This window comes from Diadema antillarum, unplaced genomic scaffold (assembly GCF_040938485.1).
Source record: "Diadema antillarum isolate AM-2024a unplaced genomic scaffold, OU_Dant_1.0 seq00000264_RagTag, whole genome shotgun sequence".
Lineage (NCBI taxonomy): Eukaryota > Metazoa > Echinodermata > Echinoidea > Diadematoida > Diadematidae > Diadema > Diadema antillarum.
The window spans coordinates 1,340,659-1,363,270 of record NW_027271302.1 but is presented as its reverse complement, the minus strand read 5'-3'; the positions used below and the strand labels follow the sequence as shown (position 1 = coordinate 1,363,270).

General features: G+C 36.9%; 1 protein-coding gene across 1 annotated transcript; it reads left to right on the top strand.

Moving 5' to 3' along the window:
* Positions 1–130: 130 nt before the first annotated feature.
* Positions 131–21,646, top strand: LOC139729801 (receptor-type tyrosine-protein phosphatase epsilon-like). Its single transcript, XM_071640732.1, has 23 exons — positions 131–136; positions 1,189–1,537; positions 2,408–2,601; positions 3,259–3,331; positions 4,218–4,374; positions 7,182–7,277; positions 7,817–7,866; positions 8,341–8,558; positions 9,105–9,192; positions 9,385–9,461; positions 10,026–10,062; positions 10,417–10,514; positions 11,224–11,337; positions 11,635–11,867; positions 12,777–12,912; positions 13,312–13,461; positions 14,368–14,467; positions 15,407–15,480; positions 16,331–16,462; positions 17,048–17,176; positions 17,801–17,964; positions 18,675–18,807; positions 19,288–21,646. The coding sequence occupies exons 1-23, from the start codon at positions 131–133 to the stop codon at positions 19,357–19,359; spliced, it is 2,880 nt and encodes a 959-aa protein (XP_071496833.1). The 3' UTR covers positions 19,360–21,646.
* The last annotated feature ends 966 nt before the right edge of the window (positions 21,647–22,612 follow it).

Genomic DNA, 22,612 nt, shown 5'->3' with positions numbered 1-22,612 from the left:
AGCAGTCAGAGCGAACTGCGACGGGTTTTTGACAGCCTCTTTCCCTACACGAACTATAGTGTATGTGTTAAAGGAAGTAATTCATACAGGCAGGTTGGTGCTGATGCGTGTACAACTTTTATCACGCGCCATGCAGGTTAGTGTTGATCTGCCCTCCCCCTCCCTGTTATATCTCCTGTTTCGACCTCTTCCTCATTGACCGTTGATACTATCTTTCTCATTTCTTGTTCCTTCGAAGGACGAAGCTATTCCAATTTTTCAATATTTTAAATCTTATTTATTTCGAGGGCAATTAGAATTACACCTTTATCACCTCAGTAGGCCTAAACTACTATTTAAAAAAATGATAGCATATATTGACGACATGATGCCGTGTGTTCTTTGCCAGCGCAACGTAGAACATCCATGAATTGTCTTTTTTTATTCTGCAGCTTAAATGATGGAACACTGATTTTCCACCAAAGAGTATATTATCTTATGCGATTAACTCTCACTATTGAGAAAAAAAAAAATAGACGGCATTACTCTATCCGAGTAACTCACACTATACTGTGTAGGTCAAGGGCAGAAATATCGCATAGAGTTAATCCCCCTTTGAATCATACTAGTGTAGCACTCTTGTTAGATACATCACGATCATATTGTGAATGATGACAAAAGCTTAATTCCAAATGTAAAATGATCCGTGAATTGAATCCAGCTTTATTGTTTTCCAAAGGGATACTCGAAAATATCGAATCCAATGCACATCAGGTGACATTGGTTAATAGTTAAGTTGAGAGTGGTCATTTCTCTTTAGAAACGGTCTTTTTGTCTTTTAATCTTTTGGTGGACAAGAAGAGTTTATGCTCATGTATCGTGACCAACTCCTCAAGAGGTCATGAGATAGTTAAGTGTCAACTCTTGTGAACCCTGTCAGTATTGACCATTTAATCAATTTACTTATATGCATGGGCCTCGTGGCCTGAAGATACTACGAAGGGGTTGAATACCCAAAGGTCGAAACTCCTGGAACACACTGTTCTTCCACATAGGGGAATTTAGTTGAATTGTCCGATTTTATGTACTTCTGTCTAAACAATTAATGGTGCCACATAATTTACCTTTTTGTTTCTTTACAATGGCGTTTGATTTCTGTCACTTCAGCTTTAATTATCTTATTTCTTTTAATTTGACGTTACTACAAAGTGCACCTACTATATTGACAACGAATATCTCATTCCAATAGCGCCGGGACGCCCTGTTGGTGTAATTGTGGTAGAAACTGCGTCTCTTAGGCTTACATTCAGCTGGGAGAAGCCACAATGCGGCGAGCGCCACGGACCAATTACCCACTACGAGTATGCTTTGACTGACACTGCTTCTGGCGTCGTCGTAGAGCAGAGAAATGCTTCAGTGGAACCGACGCAGGAGGTTACTACTCTAAGAATTCAGCAGCTCAAGGCTTTTCATTCTTACAGTTTCAAGGTCAGAGCGTGTAATTTTGATATCTGTGGAAGCTACAGTCCGGAGACCACGAGGAGAACAAAAAAGCCGAGTAAATTGACAACATTTCTTCTGTTATATACAATTTTATACTTAAAAATTTTTTTTTTGATTTAGTTTTCATTTTTTCTTACTCTGTCCCATTTCTCGTTTTTACTCTCTCACACACACACACAATGCATATCATGTGATGAAAAAGTTCCATTTTCTTTGTTTGATCATTTTAAGTCAAGCAGTAATGATTCAAAATGCTCAAATCGTCGAGTACATTATTAATTACAATTAGTTGTCTCATCACAACAAACTTAAAATGACAGGATCTACGGAAATAAAATGCATGGAATGACATAAAGAAAATAATTTATCAATATGAATTTTGCCACCTGGTACCTAAAGAAAATGCAAAGTAAACATTAACTGATCATTTTCTATTTACAGGTTTTATATTCTTTAATAGTTTGATATACTTTTATTCATAGGTAAGACAGCGGAAATGAACTAAATATTTCGCCTTTTTTTAGGGTAAGAAATTGAACCTTAAACTATCAAACGCATGGTCTTCTTTAAGAGCTGCATCGTTGTTTTGGAGGTTTTCTGTTCGTATAATGATATCTCTGGTAGGGCAAATATAGTTTCAGCAAAAAAATGGAGAAAGGCTGAATAGAAGATATGGTATAGAAAAAAAATCTTTATCGCGGCATCTTTGTTGATCAAAATATAGATGTGAATCATAAACTTATAACTAAAGTACAGGACAGGCGTTGCTATATGTAAAAAAACAACAACTAAAATCAACTAAAAACAAAACAAAACCAAACGCTAGGTACATTGTTATTCTTATTTGTCTGACAAAGTGCATTTTCCGATTGGGGTAAACCGAAATGAATACCCATGATTGCTGATCCTCGCTAATGTGTTTTAGAGTCTCCGGGACCGCCGACAAACGTAACTGTCCTGTCGGTGACAGAGACTGAAGCAATCGTCACATGGCAGCGACCAAATCCTCAGTACTTTACAATCACTGGCTACAATCTAACCTATGAGGCAATCGGTTGGCAGGATAAAGATCAGTCCAGGTTAACCGTCAACGTCGCGTGTGAGGTGCTGTGCCAGGAGGTTATGCAGTCAAAACTAAATGCACTGCATTCAGGAACATCGTATTCTTTACAGGTTTGCTTTTCTTTCACGATTCCAAAGCCCAATCCATACATGGATCCTTCTTAGTTGAACCTATATCAAAGCCCGTTTTGTATTCCAGTGCAAGTTTTAAATGAAAAGAAAGAGAGAGTTAATAATGAGAGAACAAAAGGGCAGAAGAATATTGCCTTGGAATCTAAACCTACTGATATTACATTTCAATTTACCCATTAGAATATATATCAATATTTGGTGGGCCTTGCAAGTGAGAAGAGACAATCAATACAGTTCAAAGAAAACTATGGTAAAATGTTTTTTCGCGATCTACAGGAATATCTGCAAAAAGTGGAAAGTTATGTGAGCTTTATAAAGTAAATACTATAATCTGTGTTTTAACTTGAAAATTTATGTCATAGCGATGCTGCAAAAATCGCTTGTGTAGCTTGTATATAGTAACTGAGAGGAACAGCACCTTTTTTATATAAGAAGTATAATTATTCATAATTAAATACATATAAATGGGTATCATATTATACGTAAATGCATCTATATATTTTTTCTTCAAGATATATGACTCCAATGTTTTCTTTGCCAGAATATAACATAAAGGCACTTTTGAAAACGTTTTTCTTGTAGATTCGCGCCCTCGCCGACACCAATGAAGGGAGCCCAAGTGACCCCATTGAATGGACAACCCTACATTTGACGAGTAAATACCGAGTAGTTTATAATCATTCTGTTACATGTCATGCCACTGTATGCTATCAGACAGGAATCGATCTCCTGGGAAATGTCTAAAATGGTGCAATAGCTCTATATTTGTTTTTCATTGACGTTCACTTGTTCTTATTTTAGATATTTCAGCTACTATTGTCCTGAATAGAATGTACTGTGAGGTTGCGAAAAGACCTCTGAGACTTATAGCACGCGTTACCAAATAGGTACATATACATATCCCACAAAACATTACCCTGCTCAATTCATTGGCACATTAATTTCATTAGATCCAGCTAAGGCAAGTGGCTCGTTATTATTCAAAACTCGCTGCCCTGAAATGAATACCCACCTAAGGAATTGAAGAATTGATTCGTTGGATAATCGAGCTTGGGTCTGCCTGAACCGTTCAGTCTCCGCGGCCGAGCAGTTTAGGCATTGGCATTGCATTGCATGCCAAAAACTGGGGCTGGATTCCTGGCTGAAACCAATTTTTGAACTTGTGCACTTTTTCAAAAAGAAAGAAAAAGGAAAGAAAGAAAAAGATTTTTAAAATGGAGGAACATTTAGAGGAATAATTATAATTTCCACAATACGCCGTTTTCTCTTTCCTCGTATCACACACACACACACACACACACACACACACATATATATATATATATATATATATATATATATATATGTGTGTGTGTGTGTGTGTGTGTGTGTATACATATAATATTATGTTTTACACATTTATATACATTTGCTTGTAGGCAAGTCGGTATAAAGAGGATTCCCGCTGTTTCGCACCTCCAATACAGAATCCAATAGAAAAATGTGATAAAATTAGTGACGGTTTATCTATGTCGAAGTAACCCCCAGTCTTGTTATATTAGCCCCACCACCAATCACTCCAATGGCTGAACAACAACCATTTCAACCTGCCGACAAAGAAAACCTTCCCGGCAATAGCAGCGTATTACCTGCTGTGATAGGAGCCGTTGTCTTCCTTGCTGTACTCATGATAATCATTCTAGCGGCAATCATGTACAGGTATGTGGATAGCATAAAGAAAAAGTAGAGCTATTCTTTTTAGTCCTTTTCTAAAGTTTTTTAAGAGATAATGGACATTTTATTTTGATATTGTAAGTAGAGTGTGGTGTGACTTCACCTTCCATTTTTATTAAAATCTTGTCTTTCAAACTTGATGATATTATACATATATTACACATCATATAAGATTCTTATGAGATGCGGTCGGAGCGAGGAAATACGTAGATGATTCCTCCTCTCAGTCAAAAATAGATTCAAGTTGAACGGACTGTTTCAAATCAGTAATGTTGATTAAGCGGGGTTCCCACTATCGTGCGATCCATTGCGAACGCCACGATTGGACATTCGTAACTGATCGTGGAAAATTTGTTGAACTCGTCTGAAATTTCACGTTTGGATACGAGGTTATGCGAGTCAATACGTGTTGGTACGCTTAGCTGCGATATGGTCACGATTGGTCTATTTCAAGCGATACGATCTGTCACGATCTGGTCTGCCGTTCAAATACGATCCGACAGGATTGCCCTGATTGAGTTCACGATTGGTACCGATCTAACATGACCATTACGATCAGGATCGCCGATCTGGTACGTGCAGCAACGTACTGATACGTTCTAATACGAATACCGCGAACCAATACGGGTTGCTGAGATAAGATACGATATCTTTTACGATCGGGATCAGAAGCGACCCCCATTTAAGGCGCGATTGGACCCGAATGGGAATATTATAGTCCGGCTGACGATGGATTTCATTGTTTCCCTTAGATTATGAAGAGTGATTAGGCCTATTAATTTTATCCACAGCCATTGATGATGGCAAGGCTTGACAAGTTGACGATGATGACAACGTAACCTTTGCAGTATTGCTAATGACGATTATGTTATCAGAGAGAAAGCAGCACCCAGGCCAGCCATAACCTCAGATATTCCCTCGTCTAATAGTAAACGTAAAGAAATTAATAGATTATTAAATCGACATGGTCACCCTCCCCCTTCACAAAAAAAAAGAAATGAAATAACGAACCCAAATGTATAAGATCAGATGATTGCCCCTCTTCCCCAGGCAAAAAAAAAAAAAAAAAAAAAAAAAAACCACGGCAAGACAAAATGACCTTTCTCTCCAATACATGAAGAAAATAATTATATGATGAAATGGAAGCTAGGAAAGAGGATGGGATCATTTTAAATGTTATGTAACATAGTATTATGTGTTATATACGCTCGATATAAGAAAGTTTGCCGAATGGATAGTATTCCTTGTGTTCGATTTCATATTCGCAAAGTGTATGTATCATATGCCTTTTTATTTCAAAATGTCGTTATCTCATTGGTTATTAAAAGTTTGGTTTATTCGGCTTGATTTTAATAGTGTTTTACTTCACAATGTTTAACATAACTGATACACACACACAACAGTAAAGTGACTCCCTAAACAAAATGATGTCGCTTTTAAACAAAAAAGGAGGTTTACGCAAAATTATTTCGTAGGGGTATATTGCTACACTTATTGAATAACTAACTGTGAAAAATAATAAGAGTGATCTTCATTGTCATAATCATACGAGTGATCTCACATCCACGACAATGGTCACTTTTACATTTGCAGTAATAATGAGAGTTGAAAATAACAATTTTCCTCTAAAATTATGCTCTACAAAACATACAAAAAAAAGACATTGAAAAGTGTCAAAATAGATGTAAAGGGGTCAAACGATGGCTGATGAAACAACAACTCTTAATTACTATGTACAATACACAAACAGCAGGATACTGCACCCCCAAAAAGAAATACTCTGTAATATATTTTTAAAAATTAACCATTTGCCTTTGATATGTACCCATTCAAGCACGATTCATTAAAGTATTCTCATCTTTGTACTGACGTTAGTCAATACGTGCAGACATACAATTGCCATTTTATTTTTGCTCATTTTTTGTTTTCGTTACAAAAGTTATCCCATATCCTGTTTTGTGTGTCTGTATAATGGTAATAGCAACTCATTAATGAAAACATCATTAACATAATGTATGAAAACATCTAAAAATCTGTAATACATCTTCCATTTTATGAAATCATTAAAAAAATGATTTTGATAATGTACCTTAAAAATTACGACAATTATACCCCACACCGTCATACAATTTACCGTTTGGAAATAATAATCTAAAGATGCAGGCTACCACCTATCAGAATACAAAATAAATCAATTTATGTGTAAAATAAGGGCAAATGGGCAAAAAATAATAATAATGATAAGCGGAAGTGAAGTGACAAAGTCGATCCCGATCAACACGATTTAGAAGCACGATTAGAAGAGATTCGCTGCGTCTGGATACGATCCTAGACGATCTGATGCGATGATCACGATCAAAAACTAATCGTGTTAATCGTAGAAAATTTTTGAACCGTCCAAAATTTTCCTACGATTAACGCGATTGCCACGATTGACCTTGAGATCTGATACAATCTGATAAGACCATCACGCTTGCTGCACGATTAAGACCACGATTTCAATCGTGGCGCCAATCGTGATAGTGGGAACCCCGCTTTACAATATACGCCATCGTACCGGTTGACTTAATGAGACTCAGAGTATGCGACTTACGTGTTAAGGATAAAAGACTCTTATGTATTTTCCAAATTAGAACTAAATATAAATATAGAAAAGAATAGAAATAACCATGAACGCGATCACACACACATACAATTTTGTGTTAACAAATACTGTATGTCGCCTTTCAAATTGACCCATTGCTTAAAACGAGATATGTTGTACAATCGTTTGTCGTGTTCTGTATTTGCAGACGAAAAAGGAGAAAGAGATCAAGCACAACACCTATGGGCGAAACAGCCCGTGGGATGGAAACCTCAGGAGGGTCCCTAAAGATAAAAAATGAGGGGTATGTAAATCAACGTTTTGTTTTGCTTGTTTCACTTAAAATTAGTAAAAAGTAAATACAGAGCATATTCCTTTGGGTTTGATCGGCAGGACTTGTTTATTCTTTTCTCATATACTCGTACATTGTAGTCTTCTTTCGGAAACCTTGACGTGCGGTTCCTTTATTCTTCATGTTGTTTATGCGCAACACTTTGTTTGAATATGCCAGAATAGAGAAACCTCAATCAGTTTTCGAACAAACTCACTAAAACATACCTTGAACTTTCATTTCTTCTTCTTACCGTACCCTGCGGTTTTCAGCAGCACAGATTGTTTATTTGTTGATCATATCACAATCACTTATATATTATTGCCTGTGACATGTAGGCCTACAACAGCTCATACGAGTTCTCAGATACCACAGACCAGCATAGGGAATGATTGCTCTTGCTCTTTGCCGCATACGTCATAGTTTGTCAAAGATATCACTATTATTAGACGTAGAAAATAGACCTTCATGATGCTGCCTAATAATTATAGCTGTTCTGATTTTGTTCACAGGGCCGAAGGTAACAGCGAATCAATAGAACTCCATCACCCAAAGCAAAGAGGTAAGGTTGTCCTAGGAGTCAATATCTGTTCAAAAGAACAAAGATGGTTTGTGTGTGGGAAAGTAAAATACGTGAGGACAGTTTTATAGCATACATTATGTATTTCAATCGAGACTGACAAATGGAAATTGAGGTTTGGGTTATCGTCGCTCTATCGAATAAGCTCGTACTCCATGCACATCCACACATATGCACACACGCATGATGTTCATGTAATTGGACATATTTATTTCATATTGCCCATTTACACTTGATACATGATCATTTGCACAAAAGGATATTTGGGCAAAATTTGACAGAAGGACTGAACAGCTGAACATTACATGCAAACCGTCAATAATAATTATCTAAATCTTTCGACCGCCGTATTGCGATATTTTGCTGCTTTTCTTCCTCTTAATTTTCTAGTAAATAATTGCTATTCTGACATCAATATCAGCTTCATGTAATATGTACCTTTTCTCATGATTGTAGATATGAGTGAAGACCGATCCTCACAACCCTCATTCTCCTCATGTGAGTCGCTGGACGGTAAGGAGGCTTCGACAGCCCCTGCCACGGCGGGAACCTCGATATACGAAAACGTACTGACTGAAAGCAACAAGCCCCAGCCCATTCCCGTAGGTGAGCTCGGCCATTATCTCTCGGAGAAGAATTCGGGAGGTCTGTTCGACTTAAAAGCAGAGTATCAGGTAAGATGTTGCCAATCTACTCTACAAAAGCGCTTCTTTTTAATGCAGCTTTACTCATATTCAAGTTTAATGCAACGAATACAGTAAAAATCAGTCAAATCAGGCGTAAAATAACAACAATAGATTGTAACTCTAGTTACATCACAAAATTCTCAGAGCAATGGCGATTATATTCGACAATTTTCCGGCCTTATTTTTTACAAGTATTCGGGTTAATTTAAGAGTCGTCGTAGGGTTTAAGGCTTGGTTTGATGTGAGACGGACAACAGGCTGTTTTAACCTAATCTTCTTTTTGACTCAATTTCCCTGACTTAACCAAACATTTCACCTACCGAAGGTTGCAATCATTGCAAATACCGTTGATGTATTCATCACTTGTGTGCTGAATTATTCCTATTAGGTTCTCATCAGCCTTATTCTAGGACGTTAATTGAATGTAGGAACTTCCCACACTAATTATTGTCATGCAAATTGCATTTAAAAGAAAGTAAGCTGATGATAGATTTTGAGAATAGTGTTCAAAGTCTATATGATTCGTTGGCACAGAGTCTTCCCTCGGAGCAACTACATCCCTGGGATGTGGCGGCTAAAGAAGAGAACCGGACGAAAAATCGCTTCATCAACATTCTTCCATGTAAGTATAGATACCACGTTTTCTTTCTACAAACGGTTTATGGGACTAGTTCTATCTTATTTTTTTTCTCCACATCAATTCGACGATATTATTTGGTAATCATCTATGCCTCTATGAAGGCAAAAACAATCGTTTAGCAATATATCTATTTTGAAAGGGATAAAATTGTGTCCCTCAATTTCGTACCCACAGACGACCATTCTCGAGTGGAATTGACTCCGAAAGAAGGTGATCCATCCTCAGACTACATCAACGCCTCTTTCATTGACGTAAGTCATTCCTATCGTCGGAAAATCAAGCTTAACTGATGGCACAATTACTTCCATTAAATCTTCTTGGCTACTTATACTATGACGTTCATGTCTTCTAAGTTTCAATGATGTTTTGATTTTCACATGTTTTCACAGACATTGATTATTGAATAGAACGACATTCATATCACCTTACGTCTTTCCTATATATTCTTTGCGGCAAACAAACAATCATGTTCTTGGTCGATAATGTAGGAATTAAAATCCTTTTCTCCTAAGAGTCATTCAAATAGAAATTGAGGGATCCATTATGTTGACATTTCACGTCAAGTAAGGAAGTTAAGCGAAGACCAATATAAGGGTCAACGAAAATCTTGTTCGCTTTTATACATCTCCTTTCATTACACTGATAAACAGAGATTATGGCTTTCAAATAAATGTTTTGTCAATATATATATGACAAAGCTGGATAAGACCACTTCATTTGTTTCGTTACTCTCTTTCTCTTAAAGCTACGTTGATAATGGTGTTGTTTTGCATATTATGGCTGTATTAATGTTTATGTTTTCTCACCATTCCAAGGGCTACAAGTCTCCTGGAAAGTTTATTGCTGCCCAAGGTAAGATTCAGTTCTATATATATATATATATATATATATATATATATATATATATATAACAGTTAGGAGGCATTGACATGCACGAGTCTAGTCTCAAATGAATCGGATACGGGCATAATACTGGTGTGTCAAATTTTCATTTTTTCTTCTAGGATGCGAGCATACCTTTTCTGCCATTTTGGTTGAAATGACTGTAAGATGTCGTTTTCCCCCTCTCAATCTGAATTAATAACAATATACCATTATAAAGGCATTACTTTGTATCATATGTTCTTTGATTTACAACTTTTGACCTCTTTGAAATGTTCAATTCAAGATGTATATTTTCTAATATTTCACTCGGCGTTTCTAAAGGTCCGAACGTGGCTTCCCTGGAGGACTTCTGGCGAATGATATGGCAGTATGGCTGTGGTAAAATCGTCATGCTAACCAACTTGGTCGAAGGCAAAAAGGTATGATAATCTTATTTTTGACTTCTATCCATATTGGCAGAAATGTACATTTCTTTTCCCTCAATCTCTGCCAAAAACCGCTGTTAAAAGGACATCAAAATGAAAATTAATCTACAATGTTTGAAACACGCGGGTTGAAATCTTGTAAAGCGTTCGTTTTTCATCCTATACGTAGCGCCTCGTCAGAAGTTTTAACAGAAATTATTTCTGGACACCATTGCTTTCATTACCCCCAAAATTGATGGCCTAATCTGAGATGATATTAGTGACAGTGACGCCTTTAGGACTATCTATGAAATTGACAGCCTGAGATCTCTCCTAAAATTGATACTTGATGTTTACAGTTGAAATGTATACTTTATGATCAGACCTAATAATTATTAATATCGTAATGGTAATGACATGATTGATGGATGTGTTATATCATAATTTCACCATCACCGTGGGAAAGCTGAATAAGCTAGCACTTTGTGATATCCCGAAATGTTGGAAATACCTTGCGGTAATTAAGATAAACATTATATCACCTTTCACGAAGTGCTTTCGTACACAGTGGGAAGTATGAAGTACGTAAATTTGATGCATGGTTTTTTACATTCTCTGAAACGCCATTGCACTAATTCTTTCAGCCTTGTGATAACGATTCACATAAAGCTCTATTTCGACTAAAATGTAACTCGTCTTGCACTTATTTTCTCTAAAATTTCAGAAGAAATGTGAGAAATACTGGCCAGACGAAGCCATGACTTATGGCAACATTCACGTTGTGCTGGTAAAAGCCGAGATTCTCCCTGATTATGCAGTCAGGACTTTCAACGTCACGGTAAGCAGGCAAATATTATGCGTTGAGAAGTTTTAATTATACATCTAATTAAAACAAAATCACTGCAACATCCAATGCTGCGCTGGAGAATCTGTGAACATTTCAACGAGACAAAATAAAGATTAAAGTCATACATAAATATGGATCTGTTTCGCTGCATTTCCTTATTGATGTGAAGCATAATTGTTTGGCTTGAACATTCCTTACGTGTAATTTCACACGACGTTGATTAATTATTTCTACAACATCGCTATAAGAAAGGTGCCAAGGCGAAAAAAAAAGGAAAGATAAAACAAGTATACCTCCTCTTCTTTCCATCCTGTCCATGAGGACATCGTCTTTTTCTTTGTTTCTTCATTCTTCCAAAATGTTCCATTGGTTCATCAGCGCGATGACATTCAGAGAGAGTTAGTTCAGTACCACTACACAGCCTGGCCAGATATGGCCGTTCCCGAGTACACGGCACCACTCATGACATTCATCCAAGTTACAAGGCGTCTCGATCGGATCCCAACTGTGGTTCACTGCAGGTGAGCTTATAAGGCTACATTTGCAGAATGTTGCACGCCTTGAGGTGTAGACATATTACGATTTTGTTCCCACTTTGATTAAATATTGTTTGGTCAAACTGGGCAAATCAAGTGGGTAACGAATACACTGACAGAAGTAGAGGTACTCAGTATGCATCTGTCGAATTTTGATGCGGTGGGTACATTGCCATTTTTCAGTGTGCTTCTTTATGCCACGCTTAATTCAAAGCCAAAGACCAAAAGGGTAAGCGCTACTTGCTTTGCAGCAGGGACTTTGACATTTTGCATGACACTTGCCTGGCTCATCAAATTCGTTCAGCCTGATGCCAATAGCGCACCCCAGAAATGGCAATAGCCTTCTACCCTAGCGTACCTAAGCAATATATTGATTACGGATGATTAGATTAGCCAAATACAAAAAAAAAAAGAAGAAGATTTAAAGTATCGAGGATTACAATGGCAAAGGTATAGGAGAACATTTTGATATAACTAAATGATGTTTCAACAGCTCCACCTACTTACTAGAGTAAAGTAAAACTACGCAGAAGTGCAAAAAAGGTCTGTATTTGCAAAAATCCAACAATAGTGGACAAGGTATACACAAGTAACTTCAAGATCTCTTATCTGAATTTGCAATGATGAGAACAACCTCCACGAGAAACTATCGGCAGGGCGATCTGTGACTGCGTGGGTTTTTTTTTTTTTTGTCTGTCTGTTTGCTTGTTTTTTTTTTAACCTCAACGGCATTTTAATATTATCATTATACCCAGCTGGGAAACGTGATACAAAATATCGTGATGTGATGAAATGAATTAAACACAACGTAGCTTCAAGAAACTTTGATGAACAAGTATGATTATTAAATTTTTGCCGAACGACATGTGTCTATTATGTGTTATATATTTCCAGTGCTGGTGTAGGCAGAACGGGCACGTACATCACATTAGACGTCATGTTGGACCAGGTGAAACATGAGCGAAAGGTGGATGCCTACAACTTTGTCTCTGGTTTAAGGCAATGCAGGTTCAAGATGGTCCAAGTTGTGGTAAGGTGTTTGCTAAATTCCTAAAATCGATTTGGTCGGCTGTTGTCGTTTGTTGTAAATTATATATAAATTATGTATAGGTCCAATATATTATGTTCATTGCAAAAAAAAAAAAAATTGAAGACAATGTTTCCAAACTTGATTGAAATATATATATTATATGTATATATATATATATATATATATATATATATATATATATATAATTATGTTTGTGTGCTTGTGTTTGTGGGTGTGAGTGTCACGTCATGTGGAAATTATTACTCGATCGTTTTTCAGTGTCTGTAATTTCGAATATTTATGTCATCATAAATTGAGCCATTAGTCCTCTGAATTATACCATAATGGTATGTGAACATGACACAACTGAGGTATATCACACTAAATACATGTATGTAGGAGCAATACAAGTTCATCTACAACGCCCTTCTCGAGAGCCAGACGTGCGGAGACACTCGAATCTACCCCGACGCCTTCCCGGCCCGATACGCCGAGTTGATTGCCACCGATCCACGGACTGGATCCTGCCCCATGGCTCAGGAATTCCGGGTAAGATCACCGAGATCAGATGAGGGATAACTAAAGAAGTTACCTAAGAAAATAACGAGCATCCGAATAAAGACCTCTGTTTCCTGACGTAATTTCCTTACCTTTTTTATCCAATGGAAATGGAAACAAAAGCTTTAAAATGATTTAAATTGTAAAGCTCATACGTGGCACTGACACCTTTTGGTAGAGAGATCTGACATTCCCCGAGATTTTATTTTACTTTTTAAAAAAGAAAATTTTAGTATTGGTTTAGGTTATGTATTTTTGTTTGGACCCGGCGGCACTGAATCAGACAGTGCGGCTCCGGGTGATGCTTCAAAAGACTAAGCGACCAATCCAAAATTTATTATGAGTCTATCTTATAATGTATTTGATATTCCCGTTTCTTGCATAGCCCCTTCCCATAGTGGAAGTAACGTCCAAACGTATTCCTCACTGTATAACCCCTTTCACTGGAATCAAGCCATCAAATATTCCCCTTCTTTCCGCTGAATAGCACTCTGCACTCGAAGGCCATTACAATTAATGCCAAAAAGTCGTGCACATATAACTTCCAACCAGACACCCACTTATTAGCTTGTCTTGGGAGGAGTTGCCTTGTTTTCAATATCAACGTGTGGATATAAGGCAGATTGTTTGAGTTCTTTTCAATCATTTAGATAGGCATTTTAAAAGTGTTTCGTCACTTATCTGTTAGAATGCCTGGGAAAAAAAGCAATTTTTTTTGCTGATGAAAGCAGGCGAGTGAAATGGAGTCTACATTCCATGATGACCGAGATGACTATGATGCAATATACCTAAGTCTGTCAGTGGTAATCACCATATTTCCATTCACCTGACTGTGAAGTGTTTGGTCTAGGACTTCCTCTATCTCTTACATTGGGCACATATTCCCATCACCTACAGCTTCTTGATGCCTTCTCTGTCCATCCGAAGAAGACGGAAACTATTGGCGCCAGAAGTCAACTCAACTCAATGAAGAATCGCTACAAGAACAAACTTCCAAGTATGTATCATACAATGTACAATGCACGACAATTTAAAGCTAAGTTACGATTCAGATAAAGTTAGTCTGAAAACAAGGAGTGGTATTGTGCTAGCACAACAGGGAAAATTTGATCAAAATTTGATAAAAATGAGGAAATTCCATAACATGACTTACAACTTGCCTTATAGTTTGTATATGAAATCTTGAAATTCTCAGTTGTTGGTTTTTTTCTTTTCTTCAAAAGTTATGGCCAAGTCTCTCATGCTAACTGATAGCTAACTGAATGCCATTTTCAAGTTATCTCAGCCGATGATAACATGTTTTTTGTTAATGTTTTTGACAGCAAAAGGAAAAAGAAAAAAAATGAACATTTTAACATTTACATTTTGTGCACGATCAATAGAAAATTTAGAGGCAATAACATCATGAGCTCACTATTTGCGTATTCATAAGACCTCCTTTTTCCTAGACAAGCAGCGTATCATCATATATTTATTTACGTCGACAAAGGGCAGTTTGTCAATCCGTGCGAAAAAAAACCCCAACACTTCTATGCAAGAATCTTAAACTTGATGAATATGCAGTGCCCATAGCCATAAGAACTCAGAATCACCTCTGGCTATCGAACGGATATTATGATATATGATAAAGTAGTTCAATGGATACGACTGGCGTCTAGCAATTAAGAGGTATGTATGTATGCCCCAAAAATGTATCTCGGCTATATTCTTAACACTGAATTATCGGTGCTTATGTCAACCATGACAACTTGTCCATCAGTTGCGATTCTTCAGTTTTATCCATTATGTTGTCACTACTAATAACTCTATGAACAAAGAAGATCACTCCGGCGACAAGACAAAATGTCTTATTCAAACAATGCTGTTTGTGGAATGTATCTGTCTCTTGTCTAAAATGGTCTCATATAACCGAGTTTCCTTCGCTGCCACACTTCAGTCGACAGGATGCGGCCTTACCTCATGACTCAGATTGATGGCTGCACGGACTACATCAACGCCTCTTTCCTTCCGGTAATGTGGTGTACCTCCTTAGACCTTAGCACCCATGCCCAAAGCTTACCATTCAACAATCATGTCCTCTGCTACCATATCTGATTTTTGTAACAAGCTGTACCATGTCTTAATACTGTATTTAGTATCATATCTTATACCAAATGTCCCAATTTTCACTTTTATCACGCTACGTAACGACTTGTCACTCCTTGGAAGTGGTGATGGCTGTGGAAGTATTAATAGTCTTGTTTTGATTGTCTGTACATGAGATTTTGATTTATCTTATTTCTATAGCTGTCATCTCATTCTATCATTCTACGTATGATCTTGACAACAAAGATCGTTAATCAGTCTTTCAATTGAGGCTTTGTCCCATTCTTCCTCCATCCAATATAACTACCCAGGAAAATATCTAACGATAATACATTGAATATGAGATACTAGAGATACATCTACTTTGACGAAATGACTGCAGCGATAAACAATACTTCATGTGCTCGTCAGTTCTTATTTTACCTTTTTACGTTTATGGTAATTTCCATTTGAACTTGCAAAAATGATATTAGGGAAGTATTTTCAATAAACATTAAAGTGCAAACAGCGTTTTTACGTTTGTCTGAGGAAAAGAATTAGCTGGAACCATGAAACCATAATTGTATCAAATTATAGTCAACATGATAAATAACGTTATCATTATTTTGTACATTATTATTCCTTTTATTTTCATTAATTGTGTTTTTTATGCCTATCTCTATTTTACAAGATATGAATGAAGACAGCGTTAACATATAACAAGATATTAAGCTTCTCGTCACTACTCACAGCCATTGTCGGCTCACATTCGATTTTCTCCTTAAAACTTACCCAGGGATTCAAACACAAAAATGAGTTTATAGGGACCCAGACACCACTGCCGGAAACCGTGGTAGATCTCTGGCGTCTGGCGGTAGACTACAAGGTCACGTGTATCCTCATGCTCCACGGAAGTTGCAAGGACAAGGTGAACACCCATTCATATCTCTGATTGTGGTACTTTGGAAAAAAGAGAAATCAGTAGCCTTGGAGTTTGACAAACCAAATAGGACGAAATCAGTCACATATTCTTGCCAAATTCGTCTAGTCATTCACTCTTATATGATTATAAACTATATTTATTATACTTAGGGATATCTTTGTATCTCTCTTCCCCTTTTCTTGATTCCATCTCCAGTCTTTATAAACACAATGAAATTAGGTGTGTATCCTGGGAGATATCATTTAGGCAGAAATCAAAACCTAATTTAGAAATGGGTGTTGCCAAACTTCGGGAATTCAGTGATTTAGGAAATCATCTTTGAAAATATTTGGTATAAATAAGTATAGATATAAATGCATAGATAATTTTTCTTTGAAATCATACTCATTGTGACATCTTTGTAAAAAAAAAAAAAAATCTTATCTTGTAGTGTAAAATCGACTCATGTGGTACTCATCAGCTTTGTCAACCAAACTTTACCCCAATGATGAATCTGAGTATACAGCGTTTAAGAAATCCACCAAAAGACCGATCCTTGCAGCTGATGTCGATCTTTCTCTCTCACAACAGTCATTTGCTTCGTATTTTCCCGAGAAGGGGAGCCAGAAATACGGGCCATACACTGCCACCCTCTTGAGTAAAGAGAATCTCAATCACATCACGTGCAGATCGATACAGGTCGTCAAAGACGATTCCAAGGTAAAGCCTCATCGAATTTCGTGTTCGTAAATCATCAAGTAGATTTTAATATCTCAGAAATGACATATACGTTTCTTGCTGTATATGTAACAATTGAGACAGTAAGGATTTTAGAAGAATGGCAAAGAGAGGAAGTTGAGGATATGAAAAGATGACAAAGAACACACAATACGAGTGATGAAGGCCCTGAAATACAAGGGGAAGGGGTGAACATGGTGAATAAGAAACATTCCAAGTGGAGGGGAAGTCGTGGTCTGTTGACAGCACAGTGACTTTTCAAACTTCATAAGGTCTTAGGTTCAGGCTGTGCAATGGAACTAATGGGCTTAGCAAGACACTCAATCCACATCACTCTACTCCACCCAAGTGTGCAAATGGGTAAAATACAGCAAGGAAGGGGAGGCTTGGTGATTGAGTTTGGGTAAAACTTCTTAAAAGGAAACAAGAGTTCAAATCCTGGACCCATGTAAACCACAAGACGCGATTAATTGGACCACCACACCTTAATATCTTAAAAAGTTGACATAGCATCTCATGTTCCGTAGTACAGATTGGTACTCGTGATACTCGAATTAATGATTATCAAGGGAGATGCACAATTTCAGTGTGGCGTGTATTCCGCAGAAAGTACATGAAGTGCGCCAGCTTCAGTTGAAGTCATGTCCAGTGCAGGCCGAGCTGCCGTCCTCCATTCAAGACGTCCTGGAGTTGTACGAGCAGCTCACCAAGGCGAGATGTAGTGAGGGGCAGGACGGGGATAGTACAGGACCAGTTCTCGTTCACTGCAGGTGAGAAGAATTCCTCCATGGTCTTCAAGACTATTCAAAATCTCGTCCTGGTGTGCTCATCGTGATTGATAAAAACAGACAGCTTGCTCTCTCAGGAATATCCTTCCTACAGACATTGCAGGCGGGGGGGGGGGGGGGGGGGGGGAGGGGGTAATTCGATGAACCATCACAGTCAAAATTTTACATCAGTAATCTCGCAATTCTGTACAAAAAAGTGAGTAATTGACGAGACAAATCTTAACAAATCTTCATATGTTGAAAGACAAAAATGAAGAGCCCCAGCTCTCCAATACAAGCGGCAAGTGGTGGTATTATGATTTGCCATCTCACAGGGTATAGGATTTAGGCGTTTTACTTTGAAATTTCTCATTCTCAGAATGAACGATATATTCTTAAAAAGATGTAATATATTTCATTCATCAGAACAGAATTCCAACTACTCATTAATGGATAGAAAGGATAGAAAGGCCGGACAGTATTTGAATATAGAAACTTTTCCCTTACATGTTAAGAGCCTTACGTATTAAATCATCCTGCTACGTCATGAGCTCGTACTCACAAGAATAATCAAAATTCAAACGCACTTTCGACACTCTTCTGAAAGAACGAAAAAGTAAGCACATTCCTGACCATAGGGAATCGCATGTGATCCATGGTTATTGACTTTCTAGTGATTTGATTCTTTTCTCAAAAATATTTGCAATATCTAGAGACGGAGAGGGTGTGACAGGCATGATTTGTGCTCTGTTTGCCGTGCTGGAGAGACTTAAGGCAGAACGTGTTGTCGACGTGTTTCAGGCTTGCAAGAGACTACGAGCCATTCGCCCTGGTGCTGTAACCATGGTAACTTCGTAGAAGGAATTCTGATGTATCCATCCTTACCTGAAATTAAACACTGCATTTCCTGGTTCTCTGTTTGTTGTGGTTATTTACTTAAGTTGGGAATACTCACAGCGTCTACATGCACAGAGGATAATGTTGACAGTGGGCAATCCTCTTCCTTTAAAAAATGAATGTATTATAGGGTCCCAATAAACTTATTCGTGTGTTGAAAAATGAATTGTGCCACAAAATACTAAAGATATTGATATTTTGTCAAGCGTTGGTGCCTATTTTTACCACCCTGTGTGCTTTAGGCGAAGGGTTGCAGTTATTAAAAAAAAGTATTATAGTGAATGTCAAATATTGTCTATATTATCGCACCACTACTCTTCCAAATTCATTCATTTCTCTGAAAATGTGCATCATTATTATTTTTTCATTGTCTATTACCCTACTCATTAACCTGACGCTGAACACAATGGCGTATCTTTCAATCCGCAGAAACAGTACGAGTTCATCTACAAGGCGGTGAGAACACAGCTGGATTCAGACTCCATCTACCAAAACGTGTAAATAGATCCAAGTCCGTTTCCTGCTGGAGGAAAGAATATGTAATTATTGTGTGCCAAACACTGATCAGCTGCAATTATTTCGTTGATGTCTGAATGCCTCAGAGTTGAAATGCTTATTGTTTGTTTGTCTTGTGTGTTTTATTTAATTTCTTTATAGTTTGTACGGAGAGTGTGTTGCCCACTGAAAGTTGAAGCACGGCTGAAGAAGCGGAATAGCGCCCTCTGTCGATCGTCCTTTAGACAATTTTGTCACGCTAACCCTTTGTGTGCTTTGAGTGCCGATTGGTACAGAAAACCATAATAATTATTGTACATACAGTCCACAGTCTGTGGCACAGAAAGTTCTGAATTTACTGAAATTGCAATCAAACTTGTCCCCGAGATACACGATGGGGACTTTTAAGTCATGGTGCAGTCCAAGATGTCGGCTATTATTATAGAAATTATAATTGAAATGATATTCTTGTGGAAACGTACTTTCCTGTCTCCAGTGATATAATCGTTTCGTGCACGTTTCTACAATCCGTGTTTATTTTAAGACTTATTCATCCATTGTGCATTCCTAAATCTTCCCATCTGGCAGTGGCCATTAACGTAACTTGATAATAATATATTATATCATTATTTTGTTTCTCTGCCAGCTTACTCTGTGAAGCCGTCATTAATAATTATAAGTAAGATCAGTGCTTTGCATCTGACAGTCTGACTCGTCTCGTGTAGACACTGAATACAAATGTATTACGGCTTGGTGTCGTTCTCATGTGTTGTTTCCTTTCAAACTGCGTGTAAATTTGAATATGACTGTATTGTACCCTATTTGTAGGCAGAAGCACGAGGAGTATGCTATCACTCAGCGCTGTGCAGAGCTGATTTAAATGAATTGTATGTTTTCTGGAACTTATTCCGAACTGCCTTCGTGCTTTAATACCCAGACTCGATGTCATTTTCAGTGCCTAGACATGCAGCGTTAATTGTGTTATATCAATTCTCCTGTATATAATTACGCCTATGGATATCAAATTTCATTGATAGTCATCAAATTAGTGTGAATTATAATGATGTTGACATTTGTTATCAGTCAATTATTAGAATGGGATCAGTATGCTAGTTTCACATTTTGTTTTGTTTTGTTATTGTGTGTGTGTGACTGTGTGTGCATGTGTGTGTATGTGTGTGTGTGTGCGTTTGTTAGGGGAGGGTAATTGAAATGCAGAAACCACCAATTATCAAATCCCGTGATTTATATGCGGATTAGAAAGACACAGCTCTGTGGGTGTACAGTTCTAAAAATCTGATGGGGTAACCCCAGAAATGTTACTTTATAGACCACGTTACTGTAGTCAGAGTGGAAGAACGAAAACATGAGGACTGTAATACTGGATTGATGTTTAGCATCTGTGTATTGGTGTTTTATTGCCAAGAAACAGTGAAAAATGATCAAGAGAGCATTAAAGGTATGGTATGGTATTGGTTGGGGTGAGGATTCAGGTTGTAACGTTTTGCAAGACACTTTAGAAACCACTTTGTCCAAACAAAGTAAATGAAGCGATCCTAATAGAGGGTGGATCCCACCTTTTATTAGGATTGCTTTGTTTTGAATATCTCAGCCATTTCAAAACCAATTTTCATCAAATAAACTTTGAATTCCTCTTAAAATTGTATGCTCTTTCATATTTCATACGAGGTTTCTCATTATCTAAAAAGAAAAATGCCATTAAAAGAAGTTGGAAACCTGAAGCCCTATTTCAAACCGAAACTGTACCATCCCTCTAATTGCTGAGGCACTAAAGGTATTTAAAAGTACATTCATTAAAGTACAACGTACATGTCAATAATAGACCTACCAGTAACAGCCTGCAGAGTACTCTCAATGCTTTCCTGTAAATCTCTCCTGGGTATACTTGTCCTTTCTTTATATTCTTTTAGACTTTCTAAAAGATTAAACTATGTACGGCGTTCGAAATACTTCTTTTTCTTATTATGTACATTAGATTTATTTTTGTAAACATGGAATGTATTCTGTTGTATTCTACACTGTATTTTCCGTCATAAAAGATATACAAAAAAAAGGTACATTAAAATGGATACTTTAATGGACGGATGTCCTTACTCTGCTATCGTGACAACACTGTTTTACAGAGGGGTCCCTGACATGAGAAATACAGTAAATGACTGCAAAAATGAGATATCATGATGTTTTACACGTGAATTTAGAGCAATATGAACAACTTAAGGAGATGTTACATCAATGCCGTACAAATTGTCATTTCATAAAGAACATTATACACTCAGCAAAAAAAGAAAGTAAACACTTTTTCGAAGTGATATTTTTCATAGAAGATTTTAATGAAAATCAATGTATTATATACCATGTTAAAGGTAATTAAATTGGCTATTAAGCTAATAGGTTAATTAAAAAGAAAATTGTACGCATGAGTGAGCACATTCGTTTTCGTCCTCCAAAGCACAAAATCAAAAATTGCAAAAATTGGCATGTTTTCTTTCATTTGCAAATGCCCTTCGCAATAATTTTGACAACAAAAGACCAGTTTTACACTATGAGAGACATGAATGAAATAGGAAAAATACATTTTTGTTCTCTTTATTGCTTTATAACCTCTGAGAAAAACAAAGTGGGAAACCAGAGGGAAAAACAAGAATTTTCTGTTAAGTCAAACTTCAAAGGACTATAGGGAATGATAAGCATAATGATGATTAAATAAGCTGAATTTCTTTCTTTATTTCTTTTATTCTAGTGATTTAAGAGTCCATGTGACAGTTTCAAGAACCAAACACTATTTACAATTTCTTAATTTGAAAAAAAAGCTCAAATTTCTTCCATTTTTGTTGATTTTTACTTCTCTGATTTCATTTGAATTTAGATTTGACATAAGATGCTTTATTGTCCTCCATTATTTTTAGCCTTCATTGATCTTTTGAGCTTTACAGATATTACAGAGATCAAAGGTTTATTTTTGCAACTTGATTCATGTTTCGTTTTGTGTGAAATTTGTTGTTTGTTCTTATTGTTCCATGGAATAGCACATACGCTTGAATGACAACTTGTTCAGTTTTGCAATTTTTACTTTTGTGCCTTGGAAGAGAAAAACAATGGTGTTCACTCATGCGTAAAGTTTCCTATTTTGTTGACCTACCAGGTTAATAGCCAAGTAAGTTACCTTCAATAAAAAAAATTATGATATGTAATACATTAGCTTTCAGCCAATTATTCTATGAGAAATCTAAACTTGAAA

Bases quoted from the DNA above. Each gene is read 5' to 3' on its own strand.
- LOC139729801 (XM_071640732.1), top strand. The intron at 10,063-10,416 runs GTAAGATTCAGT...GCGTTTCTAAAG, and splicing joins AAAGTTTATTGCTGCCCAAG to GTCCGAACGTGGCTTCCCTG. The intron at 11,868-12,776 runs GTGAGCTTATAA...ATATATTTCCAG, and splicing joins CCAACTGTGGTTCACTGCAG to TGCTGGTGTAGGCAGAACGG.